This window comes from Mastigoproctus giganteus, chromosome 10 (genome assembly GCF_048544385.1).
Source record: "Mastigoproctus giganteus isolate SK-2022 chromosome 10, ASM4854438v1, whole genome shotgun sequence".
In the NCBI taxonomy this organism is placed as follows: Eukaryota; Metazoa; Arthropoda; class Arachnida; order Uropygi; family Thelyphonidae; genus Mastigoproctus; species Mastigoproctus giganteus.
Genome location: NC_143584.1, coordinates 73,923,601 through 73,938,084, shown reverse-complemented (window position 1 = coordinate 73,938,084; position 14,484 = coordinate 73,923,601). Strand labels below are relative to the sequence as shown.

Below are 14,484 nucleotides of genomic sequence, written 5' to 3'. Positions count from 1 at the left end.
TTTCTGTGGTCAATTTCCATTTGCCGAAAGAAAAACCTCAGTTTCTGGGAGAAAAAAACCATGCTTCCCTCGCCTGACTAATTCTCAGCCACGTTGTGAAAAAGACCCCTAAAAATTCCTCGCCTCATTGACGGGATTCGAACTCTGGTCTTTTCCATCGGGCATGAGGAGGACGATGATTATATCAACCGTGCTATCCACGATGGTCCTCATGCAGGAAACTCTGAAAATTGTTCGATGTTATTAGATTAATGTGCACATTTGACATAATTAATTAACTAATTCTCTTATCAGTTGTCATTCTGGAATTAAATGTAGCACTAGAAGTAATAAAACTTACTTTAGCCATCTCCTAAAACAATTACACGGAATTTCACAGGGTCACCTTTATAGACTGAATTATCAGTTGTCAAAGAGGAATAAATTATCAATTAAATTCTGTCGAATTGTAGTTAAATTGGCAATGAAAATTTGTATTAAAATGCTACATAATTTCAAGTGGTTCAGTTCTTATTTTATGTCAGTAATAAAGAATTTAATGAAGTTGAATTATGTTAGGAAGTATTTCTAATTTATCCTTTAAATATTAAATTCTCGTTGTTTAGGAATATTATTAGCAATATATAGTATTTAATAATATAAAAAACATTGTTTGGGTGTACTAAGCTTGTAAACTAAGGTTTGTATTTAAAAATAATTTTTTGAATCGCTTTTTTAAACAAACCATTTAGGCACATTTAGGTTTTCTCGTAATATCATCGTGTTTCTTAAGCAGGAAGCTTTTCAAGCTCTTCTACCCTACTTTCTAAAAGTGGCAGGTGAGCTTGCTATATTTGTGTGTGGCCCACCATTAATAACTTCTACGTCTGCAGGTCGATCCAAACTAATTCCGCAGTACATGTGAGTAGGAGGTGGACTATCTGGTATCCCGATAAATGAGATTTTATCTCGAGCAAGGCAGAAATCTTCATTAGTTCTACTTAGAACTTCTTGATTAAGTTTTTACTTCCGCTATCAGCTGACGTGTTTCACACAGTATCTTTATACACGAACAGAGCTTGGCCAAATTTGAAATGATTTCATTCCTACCGATTATTTGATGGGACGGCAATGCGATCAAAACAGTCGTCAAGTTGGTAGCAGCTCATTACAAACAAATGGCAATAATATTCCTCATAGGGATGTGCTACATATTTGGAGTGCAATATGTGGACAACCTATTGCTGGGTTCTTCCGTCCATTCTTATCAAGGTTGTTTCTTTTAATACAAATTGCAGTTTCTGCGACTAATACACCGAAAGGACATAATTCATGGGATACCTGGCTCCTTGGCAATGCGACGCTGTCACCCCTTCTCGTTAGTGGACGAACCCACCGCTTGGCAGGTATATAGGTACGCTGCATCACTGTACTCACGTAGACGATAATTCGATGTCAGTGTGGATAAATGTCGTGAGTTAACCGACTTTGAAAGAGGGATGACAGTGGGTGCTCGACGCATGGGTCACTCTCTCGCAGAGGGGGTACAGAAATTGCACAACCCCCATTCGTCAGTATCAAGAGTGTATCGGGAATACGCCATTTGCGGAATAACATCTCCTCGTGGACAGCGTTGTGGGCGGAGAAAGGAGGTGGATGAACGTGGCCGTCGACATCTGTCTCGCATTGTTTCAGCCAACCAGAAAGCGACAGTAACACAAATCACTGCTGAATTCAACGAGAGAGGTGCCGAAAACGGGCGAACCCGATTAGATATTATCTTCTTAGACGTTGCATCCGCTTTCGACAGTAAATCCATCTCGGCTGTTACTACCATCTTGGAGGAATATTTCCATATAACTGGGCACGTATTAGCAATAATAGAGAGTTCTTTGAGGGAGAGACACATCACTGCCATAAATGGAATTTCCAAAGGGACCTTTTAAGTTAACAGGGGAGTCCCACAAGGTGGTGTCCTCTCTGCTACTCTCTTTGCAACAGCACTGCATCCTTTCCTGACCCAAAATCAAAAACAATTTGTCGTATATGCAGACGACTTGAAATTTTTTATCACCTCGAATGACCAAAACACATCCTTACAACGCAACAACGAAGCAAACTCCAAAATCACCGAGTTGCAAGAATACCTTAATTGCATGTGGCTCCGATTAAAGGAAACAAGACAGCACAAATGGTTTTCGCCAACAAGGTATTAAAGAACCACATATCAATAAGCGTGAATGGCAGCGTGGTCAAAAAAGTCAGGACACATATTGATCCTAGTCTGCCATTCACGCTTATTGATATGTGGTTCTTTAATGCCTTGTTGGCGAAAACCATTTGTGCTGTCTTGTTTCCTTTATGGACTACTATGGACCTCCAGACAGGAACTGGTAGGTATCAGGAACCTTGATCTTGTAAAACAATGTATTTTAAGATGCGTCATCCGCTCTACACATCTCAGATTTGGTCTTCTGCCCCAGATGCTACCATCAAGGCTTTCCAGGGTTTAGAGTACTGAATGCTGAGATGGTTAAACAGGATCACTACGCAGCCATTTACAATCTCCAGAGCTATTTTATATGCCAACTTGGATGTCACGCCTTGGTCTCACATAATTGTCACCAAGAACATTTTCACGCTTGCAAAACTGCTGACCGGGAGACTCGACTCTCCGAAAACTGACTACCTGATGACTCGGCCCCGTATGACGCAAAGGTGGGCGAATAGGACACCATCCCCTCCACTCAGTAGCGCACTCATACAGCTGGGAAGCCTTCAGCGATTTTTTCATTTTAACACCATTAAGATCTACAACGATCTTCAAGAGGTTCAGTCCTGTACGTCATCTTTGTGCAAAGCTTTTCTTTCCAGAAAAGCTTTGCACAGAGAAGAGGTACAGAACTGAAACGTTTCAAAATGCATTACTCCACCTATAAATGTTGAGCGAAGCCCACAAATGAAAACAGAACAGAATGCAGGAAATGAAGAATGAACTGGTCGGGACTGTTTATGCTCCTGTTATGTTTACATTATACGTCTTATCTTTCGGTGAACTCGCTGTAAATAGTGGTATAGATGTGCACATCCTCTAATTCCTAGTAAAATTACAAATTATGATTGTGCTCTCTTTCTATCTGCCTGTCATGTAAAATAAGGCAATGATATGTATAATATAATTAATTATACAATGTATGATTTGTATAATTTATTGAGATAATGATATGTATAAATTATAAATGGATAATTATATTTATAACTTATATTTGTATATATGAATGTGCACTCCCTGGTTAATAGCCGTAAGCGGGTGTCTCTTAGGAGAAAATAAAGATAATAATAATAATAATAAAACGTCTCCACCAAGACCATCAGGCGATCATTAGCAGAATAGGTTATGGGAGCCTCCAATTAGCGCCGAGTCCCATTGCTAACACCACGACACAGGACTCTACGCCTCAAATGGGCGGAAGAACATTGGCATTGGACCTTGGATGATTGGAGACAGGTCTCCTGTAACGATGAATCCCATTTCCAGTTATTTCGAGGGGACGGGAGGGTGCGTATCTGGCGAAAACCGCACAAAGCTATGCACCCGTTATGTCAACAAGGAACTGATCAGGCAGGTGAACGGTCGGTAATAGTCTGGTGAATGTTCAACTGGCACGCATTGGGACCTCTGGTACGTCTAGACCCATCTCTGAACAGTTTAGGTTACGTGTCCATCCTTGCTGGCCATCTGCATCCCTTCATGGCCATCGTGCCATCCTGTTCAGCCTGCGCATTGTCCTGTGCACCCACAGGACAATGCGCCTCCCCACAGAGCGTGGTGACTATAACATGGTTCGAAGAGCATTCCGCAGATTTTACCACCATGGAATGGCCTCCTCTTTCAGCGGACATAATCCTTGTGGAGTATGTTTGAGATGCTGTGGAAAAGTCCGAGCTTTGGATCCTCCGCCCAGGAATGCGACGGAATTATGGACAGCAGTGCAGCAAGCATGGATGGATGGATATACCTGTGGAACGCTTTCGTGAACTAGTGGACTCAATGCCTCGCCGTGTGACTGCCCTTATCCGGGCGAAAGGTGGGCCTACCAGTTAGTAGGTAGGTATCCCACGATTTCTGTCCACTCAGTGTCTAAGAGAAAGGGTGTTTTCTCTTCTTTTATAATATTCATGTCTTTCCTTTGTCTCTGTATTGTACAGTAATAATTAAATTCCAAAAAGCTAAAACTATTTTCGAAAGGTTAAACCATTTTTAAATTATTAAATTTAAAATTTGATTTAAAATAAAATTTTAAACTTTTATTAATTTTAATTTAAAATAAAGAACTTTAACTTTTAAAACATTAAATTCATAGGAAACAATCTAGTTTTGCAAAGTTTTCAAATCTTATTATTCAGATTTTACTGAAAGTGAAATTTGAATGATACGTTAATTTCTTTTTTTTTTTAAACTGAAACCTCTTTAATTTGGAAATTAACTTTACGTAGTCATGGTTTAAATTGTAATCTTAGAAGAATGAAATAGCGTTTAAAAAGCGAGAACCACATAGTTCTATAGTGCTATATTTTCTAAACTCACTGTTTAAAGTATTAAATCGAAAAAATAAAACATAAAATGCAGTTCTAAAAAACTATTCGTTGGTTTTTAAATTTATCAGGTTTTGAAGGGTTTGAATTAGAATTTAGATTAGAAATTTAGTCATTTCTAATTTTAAAAACCTAATTTTAAGAGTGCTGCAATGAATATAAAGCCACATTACTAGCATCTTTATAAGCTGTTTTACTCCTCTGGTCATAAGAGGAGTGAAACAGCTTATCTTATAAAGATGCTGGTGATGTATAGATCCAAAATACACGTAATCATAACAGTTGCTATACAAGATTTTTCGTTTCCATTATCCATCCAATTTGTTGCTCGTATGTATACTCAAAGAACATTGTTATTTTTAAGCATCCAGCGAGCTCATTTACAGTTCAGCTGACGTAATATAGAATGGTCTCAACGGCAAAAGATATACGAGGATGCGTACGATATGAAGTATTTCCTTACAAAAATTGGCACTTAGTAAGTCCGCCCACTACAGGAGTTGTTATTCTGCAGTAACTATCCACATTGTGTTCGTTAATTTGCAACACAACCTGCGGGGTAATTCATTATCAGTGCAGCGGCTATCAGGCCACCAGACCGATCGATGTTGGTGACACTCGAAGGCATGTCGATGCATCGCTAACATATCAAGTGGAAAAACGAACCCCAGAAGACTAATACAGTTTTCTTACAATCTTTTTAAGTGGTTCTTGCAGCATCTCTTCCACACTTATCTTATCAAGAGTAACCGCACTACGGAGTGATGTCCTCTTCGGAGGTAACTCAAAAAGAAGCATAGCCAGAGTCCTTGCTGAACTACACTGATTCGCAATTTAATTAAAGATAGACGTCGACTAATACCTGTTTCTTTCGTGTTCTTTAGTGATCACTTTCCGTGAGGTAGTCGACCAGTAATGCAGGGTGTTTATCACGTCCGTGTGTGCTTTTAAACGCAAGAACTTTATTTCTGGACTAGAAGGAAGAAATCCGACTAAGATCTTAAAAGTTTCTGTTTTATCATTTAATTGCGTTACTAGAAGCTTCGGAAAATCCTCCCAGTGCAAAAATAACATAGTTTGGTTGACAGGCGGAAGTTTTAGTGATTAGCTACCCGACTTGTGGTCAATGCTTCCAAATTAAAGTCGATTAGAAATGAACAACCTTCAAGTCCTATAAGATGGTTACTCAGCCCAATGTATGGAGAAAGTGGAATTCAAGTGAATCGACGACGCTCGTATAATTAATAAATTTTGACCAGTATCCATTCTTCGGTTAATATCAAAGTCACTTGAGTCATCAAAATCCAAAAAGAATAATTACGTGATTTTTGGAGACAAACTGCCACCATGAATGATCCTTGTTCGGACTCTTGTTAGACTGTGAATGCGCATACGTGGCTATTAAGAAGAAACAAAATACTGGATGTACAAATGTTTGAATTCTTATAATTTGTAAAATACACTTTCAAAATTGGGAGGGGTTATCTGATAACTTGGAGTGTCTTCTAAGAATTTCTAGATGGTGGTTACCATCTCTCATAACTGCTTGGCGAACTGCTTTACTTCGATTAGTAAAGCATACACTCTACCTTTTCTTCTGTTAATATTTCAAAAATGATTCACGATCAAGACGCTCCTCAATGTGTAATGAATAACTTGGATAACAATTTTGTGTAATCATTAACCTAAATAACAAATCTGAAGGATTTGAAATAAAAGAAAGGTAAACTTTTCTTTTATTTCAAATCCTCGTGGCTCCATTTTGCCACAGGGATTTGCCAACCTATCTAGAAGAAATAAATGTTTTGTCAGTAACCCTATTTAGCAACAAGGCAGCTGATGTACACCTGTGTGGCTATTATTTTTGTCTGCTTCTGTATGAAAGAAAAAACCCGAGGAACTGTAAGTAAGGAAAAACTCATTCTTAGACAAATTGCTATTTTCTAAGAAATGTGAACTGACTCCAGACATTGGATATTCGAAAACAAGTTTAATATTGGATTCTTCCGAGAGAAAACTCACTGAATATCCGTTTGTTATATGAGGAAAGGATGTAGTAAACTGATACTCAAGTGATTCTTTTATTTTGTATCTACTGCAGAAGTTCTCTTCACAAAAGTCCTCTCCCAGGTTCTGTTCGAAAATATGTTATTATCTCTAAGTTGCTACAGGGAGCAGATACAGACTAGAATAGTCCGTAATACCGTCGTTCTCAGGTACACATTTTTGTTCGATTCCGATGCTAGGAAAGGTTAAGTAATCAAATATGATTGCTGAGGTATAGCCGATCGTGCAGAGCAATTTCTGGTGTGTCTTTAGCGCATTAAGAATTTGTTATTTAATGTATGCAATGTACTTTCATCCGGTGGCCTTTCGCAATAATTCAGCAGTCGATCAGGGTTCTTCCAGAGTCGCCGCGGTGGTTACTAAGCAACGGACGATACGAGGAAGCTGGTCGTTTGATGAGGAACATCGCCCGAACAAACGGAAGGAGTCTTTCACCGGATTACGTCATAAATCTCAAGGTACCTTTCTATGAAACTTTAAACATTGCATGTGTGCGTACGTGTGTGTGTGTGTGGCTCTCTTTTTTCCTGTCCTTTTTTTTTTTTTCTTTTCTGGATAAATTGCATATCCCACAGTTTTCTGTTTCATTTAATTCTTTCTTATTCCTTTTCTTTCTTCATATTTCACATATGTTTCTTCTATTATTTCTTTTATCTGTTTTCCTTTCTTTTCTCTCTCCCTTTCCATTTCATTGTATGCTTTTAATAATCTGTCTTCATTTATCATATATTTTTCGGGAAAGAGATATTATTATTGTAACATAGGAGTGCTAATCAAAAAGTCAGGTCCCTAATATTATAATTTAAAATCTTGATGTGTATACCCACGAACATCAGTCAACGTTGTGAATTTTGCTAAAGTTGTTTTAACTTTAGCAAAAGAACAGAACGGCTGTGTAGTTCAATACTATAGAATTACAGGGACATATTTCAGCGCAGTTGTTTAAATCAAATAAAATTCGTACGTTCTACTGTATTAGGATTTCGATCATGGAGATTATTTTGCTCTCACTGAAGACCGAGTCCGCGTATTCCGAGCTAACATTTGGACTTGGGTTTAACTCAGATTGAAATATCGCCCTGCAAAGGACAAACGTATCCGAGTTCTAGTGCTGTGTGTTTAAATGGAAATTTTACTTATGTACACCACTTGGTTGTGTACGTAGACAAAATGTATTCACAGTTCGGCATACGTTCTCCAATTGAGACCATCCGCCACCTGATGAGAAGCCAGTAAGTTTCGAAACAGCTGTCCTGGCATTGTCTCAGATTTTTAAATGTGCAGCGCATTCACCTTTTCAGGTATACAATTTAAAAAGATATTAGCAACTTAGGTAGAACCATAGATAACGGTATTTGTCTCTAAGTTAAAGATGAGCCTAAGCTTTAGTGCTTAGTGCTTGGTGCAACCTCGGTCTTCAGTGGGAGCAGAATGAGCCCCACGATCGAAAATCGAACGCAGAAAAGTACGAGTTCGTATGGTTGAGAAATCATCGATGACGTCGAAGCACCCTAGATCTCTAGAGAATAAAAATTCAAACAAACACCTTCTGCAGGAAGAATTGTGTGCGCAATTTCCTTGTCAAGCAGAGAAAATACTTTTAGGATAGATTTCGCAGAACATAGTCACACCACCATAGGACTGCAGGGGGATATTTCATAACACTAGCTTTTCAGCTACTGCGTTGAAATCGAATCGAATAAAAATCGAAATTGAATGAAAATCGAATGAAAATCGTACGCCTTACTGTGTTCGATTTTCGATCATGGGGATTATTCAGAGAATTATTATTTGTGCGATGCCTAAAGGGACTGTAAAACTCCGCAAGCATTGAGAAATGCGATGAGAAGAAATCAATTTCTTAAAAATGGAGTCATCACCTTGCATCATTTGCTGCAAACCGCACTGTTTACAATAACTAAATAGACTTACATTTTTACTAATTTTTTTATATTCCACAAAGTCTTATGAACTGCTTTTGGCAACTTAATTGAAACTGGGGTCACACATTATTTGGTAACATCGTACACTATCTGACTTGAAAATCTCTAACCCTAATATAAATACTGCTATCTTCAGATAGATATAATCCTTTTCTGTTCTTCTACTTTTGTGTGTTAATCAAAACCCTTTTTCCTAGCGAAGGTTTCGAGTAGAAAGTGCCCTTCAGGATGCCCGACAGAATGGGACCAGAAAGGAAGACTGTTTTGACCTTTTTCAAACTCCGAACACAAGACGTAAGACTATCCTTCTTCTGATACTATGGTAAGTAAATCAATAATAGTCTTCCAAACACATTAAAATAGAAGAAATTGGTTTAAAAAATAAAAATTTAAGTTGCCATTACTTAGCTATTGATATGCCCAAAATGTAATGTGCGCGAAATTGATTATAAAGTTTCTCGGACAGCTCATATCTACACATATATCTCTGTAATCCTTGCTGCAGATAGTACTAAATGTGCGCGAGCTTTTTGTCAGAGATACGATCCAGATTTCTGAGGTCAAAATTTCAGTAACACTACTGTCATTTCCTTCTACAAGGTGTGCCCACTACTGGTTTATATCGACAACTCGTGTTGTTGTTGTTGACTATGAAGCCAACATCATTGTCACTTTCTTATTGCGACCTTAAGACAAAATAAAGATACACTCGTACAGGCATAGTTTAGGGTCAGGCGCCACCTGTGGTTTCCCACATCAGGGCCATATGTATGCAAGGAAGAAATACAGTACTACTGTAAATGCGAGGAGAAAAATGTTCTGTTGACTCGTACAGGCAACCAACTAAAATGGTCAAAGCTTTCGAAATAAACAAACTTCCAACAGAATAAAGAACGATTCTTTGCAGCATGAAATGCGTGTCCGCCACTTCATCTACTTTCAGCTTTCAAGAAAATGCACCAACTGTAAACTCCTGGACATAAGAAATATGAAATATTTATGGCGCTTCGTGAAAGGCTTTCCACACCCTACGGAAAAGCATCTACATCTTCAGCTTCTACTCGAACTCTGCAGGTTTCGCCATAGATGTAATGGGTTGCATTAGGTTATATTGAGCTGGACTGATCTTTCTTCGGCAACTAAGACCATGAGACATTGGTATAACTTGTAAATTGCGGATATTCTCTAGTCGGTTCGCTATTCTGCAAGTTACCAAACCTATAACCCTCGTCCGAGGTGGAATAATTCTTTGACATTGTCAAAAAAAGCAGGTAAATTTTTTTCTGTCCTAACGAGAAATATTTCTTAATGTCAACTGGCTGCCGCGAAAATAGAATTAAGGCCTTTTCTACCCTCTTTTTTTACAGTATGAGTGAGACACCAACAACACTAATTACTGCGCTGCCGGGGAAGACATACTTGATGGTCCTGAACGTTCCTCTCTTCAGCCATATTCAGGACAACCGGATGGTTGATCACACCTCTCCTCTCTTTTTTTTTCAATCACCATCTATCTATAGATTATTTTATCCATTTGCTTTTAAAACCTTTTTTAACTCCGCAGTTCCCGTTCGCAAAAAACTAAGATAAATCCTTCTTAGAAATTACGTTAGATTTCAATTTAAATATCTCAGCTAAATTCTTCAAACTTGTATTAAATATCTCGTCATAAACCAACCGTTTTTAAACACTTCAAATAAATACCTTCAAATGAAGATCGATAATTGATAACATTTTAAAGATGTCTGAAAGCATTTGATGCGTTACACCGTACAATTCTTTCGAGAAAACTATACTTCTATGGCGATTTATTTATTTATTTATTTCTGTCATACAAAATGGAATTTATTATTTATACTTATCCCACCATGCAATGTAAAATGGACGGCGAAATAAGTATAAACAATAAATTCCAAAATAAAATAGAGCATACCAATAATTTATAATTTTATCTAACCTGTATGGATGAACCCTTATAACGGTTCATCGATCAATCTCTATAATCTGTCTGGGGTTGAAGTCACTTGTGAGCCATCTTTCGCGTTCACTCTATCTTCTTGTGTTACATGAAGTGCAAGGTTTCCTTCCCGGTCCATTATTATTCATTGTGTACTTAAACGATGCGGTTCAGTGTTACAGTCTGCCAGAGACTCGCAGAAGACTTTAAAATCTATGAAGTTATTGAAACACTATCTCAGTGAGCGTAGTTAGTCGAGTTTAGACCAAGACATGAATGAATAATATGTCCATAAATGCACCATATTTTCAATGTGTATTCATATTGACAAACGACCAAATGATGTACAAGTTCAATGCTTGTACATCATTTGGTCGTTTCTCACAGTCACTGATCCTGGTGACTTCAGAAAATTTTGGCTTCGGAAATGTAAAACACATTTTATATATAAACAAAGTCCATATAAAATTTCAACTTTCTGCACAAGTACTTGATGAAATATGTTACCAATAATCCACAGAAGCAGCTTTGAGAAATGAAGATTTAAACCTGAAAAGGTGTGTTATCTTTCCACCACTTCCTCTTACTTTCGCCTTCATTACCAAACTGCTGGAAATAAACCACCTTCGTTCGTCGAATACCGGGCAACGATATTGAAAATGCTTGAATGATTGCAAAAAAATAGCGAGGCCTTTGGCAAACAATAAATATACGTCAGTAAATGGCTCCGTTCTTCCAAAAAGAGGCTTTCTCGTATAAAAGAACTGTTTGCATAATAATGATGCAGTTTTTCCTTTGTTTATTTGCATCAACCTCTATTATACATGGCCTTTCTCTTTATGAAACTCTCCTGCTGTTTTGGTTTCTCGCTGTGACACCATACCATAGAAAAAATGTGAAAACAGTAAATACGAAAGAAAAAAAGTCAGGAGAAAGAACTCCTGTTGTTCTTGGGTGGCGAATTCTATCAATATAACAACATAAATAAGACGATTTTGGAACCTAAGCCACAATGCACAGGAATGCCAAATGTCAAACAAGAAATGCCATATTTCAAATATACGTAGCAATGAATAAGTACGTAACGATCCCCACCCCCACCTCCTTTCGTCCAAGCAAAATGTAAAACTTGTTTCGTATTTTGCTTGAATAAAAAATACAGGGTATGTGATTTAATTCTTCTCAACACCAATGAATACAGTGGAATAAAATAATCACAACAATGCATACTCTACAATATTTACAAATATACCTAGAATGCGATTTAAAAAATATAAAATTATTGAAAGCATAAAGCCGATGATAGTCTCCTATTAAATCATCTTCTTTATGGTCAGTCTTCTTGTGATACACTCGCCATGTTTACTGAAAGTAGCCGCATATATATTATAAAAGAACCAAGTGACCATTTACTTGTGCAAAGACGTATATGAAATAGATATCGAGGAACTACTCAACTATTGCATTCCAGGACCAAGAGCCATCTCCCCCACCAATGTCGTCTATGTTTCCGTTTTTAAATTTTGTAAAAAAATAATTATTCAAAAATGGGATGAAACGTAATGTCCTCAACTTCTTTAATATGAATATGGAGATTTGATGCAAGGAAACAATTGTTTTCTTGCATAAAAACTCCTTTCATGAACCCTTTTGTGAATAATTAAACACGAAACAATCCTAATTTAAAATCCAAATTGGTAAGTTAAGTTTAGTAATATCCTCAAGATCATTCAGTGAGAGGTAAACCCAAAACAGAATTGACCATAGATTACTTCATTTTTGGTCCTCAGAATTGTGTACGTAACCTGCTTACCACAATGCAATTCACATTTAGTCACCTTGGCAACTTGGGTCTGATCAACTTTTGTTCTGCCTATTACACTCATCCTCCGATAATCTTCTAAACGGTGTTGCTTTGACATCTGTAAAAGTTCATATGAGGCAAATCTAGCGGCGTCTACTCAGAATAGAAAAGAAAGCAGGTTGAGTTCAAAGCACCGTGGTCTGTCTGCTTTCTGTAATTGAAATAACTTAGGTAAATTAGTCAAAGTTCATCATATTCGACATATGAACAATGTTAAAATTCCGGCAGTGGGCCTCTCTTTCAACTTTGATGACTTTCTGTCAATGTTTGAAAACTTTCTGTGAATGTTTACGGAACTCAAAGATTCTATACCGTTTTGAAGTTCCTTGCAATTTTCCAGATCCTGGTTCAAGGAAATGTAACTACAGCTTTCGGAAATTTTGACTTCGGATATGAAAAGTCCATATGAAGTTATTAAGGTTTATATCAAATATGTTTATACTCATGTGCCGTGATTTCAGTATTTTGGATTTTTGGAAGTCGTACATAAGAGCTGCAAAAGCCAAGTATGAAAAACGCTGGTAAAGATATCTTCGAGGGATTTCCAAAAGTAAGGTAACACATTTTTTCTCTCGATGATGTTTAATAATAAGAAGTTGAAATTACACACCAAGAAATAAGTGAACATGCACTACTTCTCCACAAAGTCTCCAATTTTATTGATGCACTTGTCCCAACGATGGATCAGTTTATCGATACCAGTACTTAAGACGTCCGTGCCCACACGCAGTAACCAACATCGCACCGCCTGATGAACTTCCTCATTCGTGGTCAAATGCTTTCCTGAAAGGTGTTTTTTCAGATGGCCAAACAAATGAAGGTCCTACGTCTGGGCTGTAGGGGGGGGGGATGTGACGGAGTTTCCCAACGATTACGGCACAATCACTCGCGAGTGGTGTGGGCAGCGTTTGGAGTTGCGTTGTCGTTCAAAAAGATCACGCCGTTTGTCAGGAATCCTGGTCGTTTGCGTCGAATATTGGTTTTCAGTTTTTCCAACGTTGCACAGTAAAGCTGTGCATTGATTGTTCCTCCCTTCGGCAATACATCCACCAACAGAACGCCTTGGCGATCCCAGAATACTGTAGCCATGACTTTCCGGACACTGGGAACAGTTTTGAATTTTTTGCGCACAGGAGATTGTGGATGTTTCCAGGTCATGGAGTCTTGTTTGCTAGACTCCATGATAAAGTGATGAACGAGATAAAGTGATGAACCCACGTTTCGTCTGCTGTGACTATGCGAGCGAGAAAATCCTTTCCTTCGTCGCTGTATCGCAACAGGTTCCCAGACACATCCCCATGCGTTTTGTTTTGTCCTCCTCTGACAATTGTCGGGGAACCCAGCGGCAGCACACCTTTTGAAAGCCAAGGACATCGTGGGAAATTTCGTGAACAGTCGACTTACTCATGTTCAATTTTTGTGCAATTTTACGCAGTTTCACTCGCCTGTTTTCAAGAACGATGCTATTAATGCGCGAAATATTGTCTTTTCTCTTGCTCGATGAAGGCCTGCACGACCGATGTCGACTTCAATGTCAACACGGTCCGCTTTAAATTCATTGCACCAAAAACACATCCTCTTTGTCATCACCTTTTCGGCATGCACAGCAACCAGTTCACGGTGAATATCACTTGGTGAAGACCCTTTTGCTTGCAAAAAGCGAATAACTTAATGAGCACCTGTTTTGAACCACACTCGCACGGTAGCCGCCATTTTGCAACTGGAATCTGCTATGAGGCGACAGTACCGCAACACTGCACTGGCGGTCCTTTTGAACGTTATTAATGGGTCTATCTGTCCACCGCGTTTCATCTCATTCCCTTTCACTATTATTAAGAAAAAAAACGTGTAACCTTACTTTTCGGAAACCCCTCGTTAAGAACGGGGAAATGAGTTCTGCTCATACATGAATGCAAAGACGCAGACAGTAAATTCGATATGCCCCTCTTGCAAGCTCAAAGCATTAGGATAATCGACAATCCATCCGAAATGGCCGAAGCTGAACAAATACTTGCAGCTGTCTTCACTATTTTCATTAATTTTCAAAATAAGTGACATAATGATATCAAAGAGGCACT

General features: G+C 38.2%; 1 protein-coding gene across 1 annotated transcript in view; it reads left to right on the top strand.

Moving 5' to 3' along the window:
* The window catches only part of LOC150079086 (beta-alanine transporter-like), a 167,953-nt gene that overhangs the window by 109,837 nt on the left and 43,632 nt on the right, over positions 1–14,484 (top strand). The window contains exons 5-6 of the mRNA XM_090382827.1: positions 6,974–7,100; positions 8,783–8,907. Coding sequence (XP_090238953.1) covers positions 6,974–7,100; positions 8,783–8,907 — 252 coding nt within the window. The remainder of the gene's footprint in view (positions 1–6,973; positions 7,101–8,782; positions 8,908–14,484) is intronic.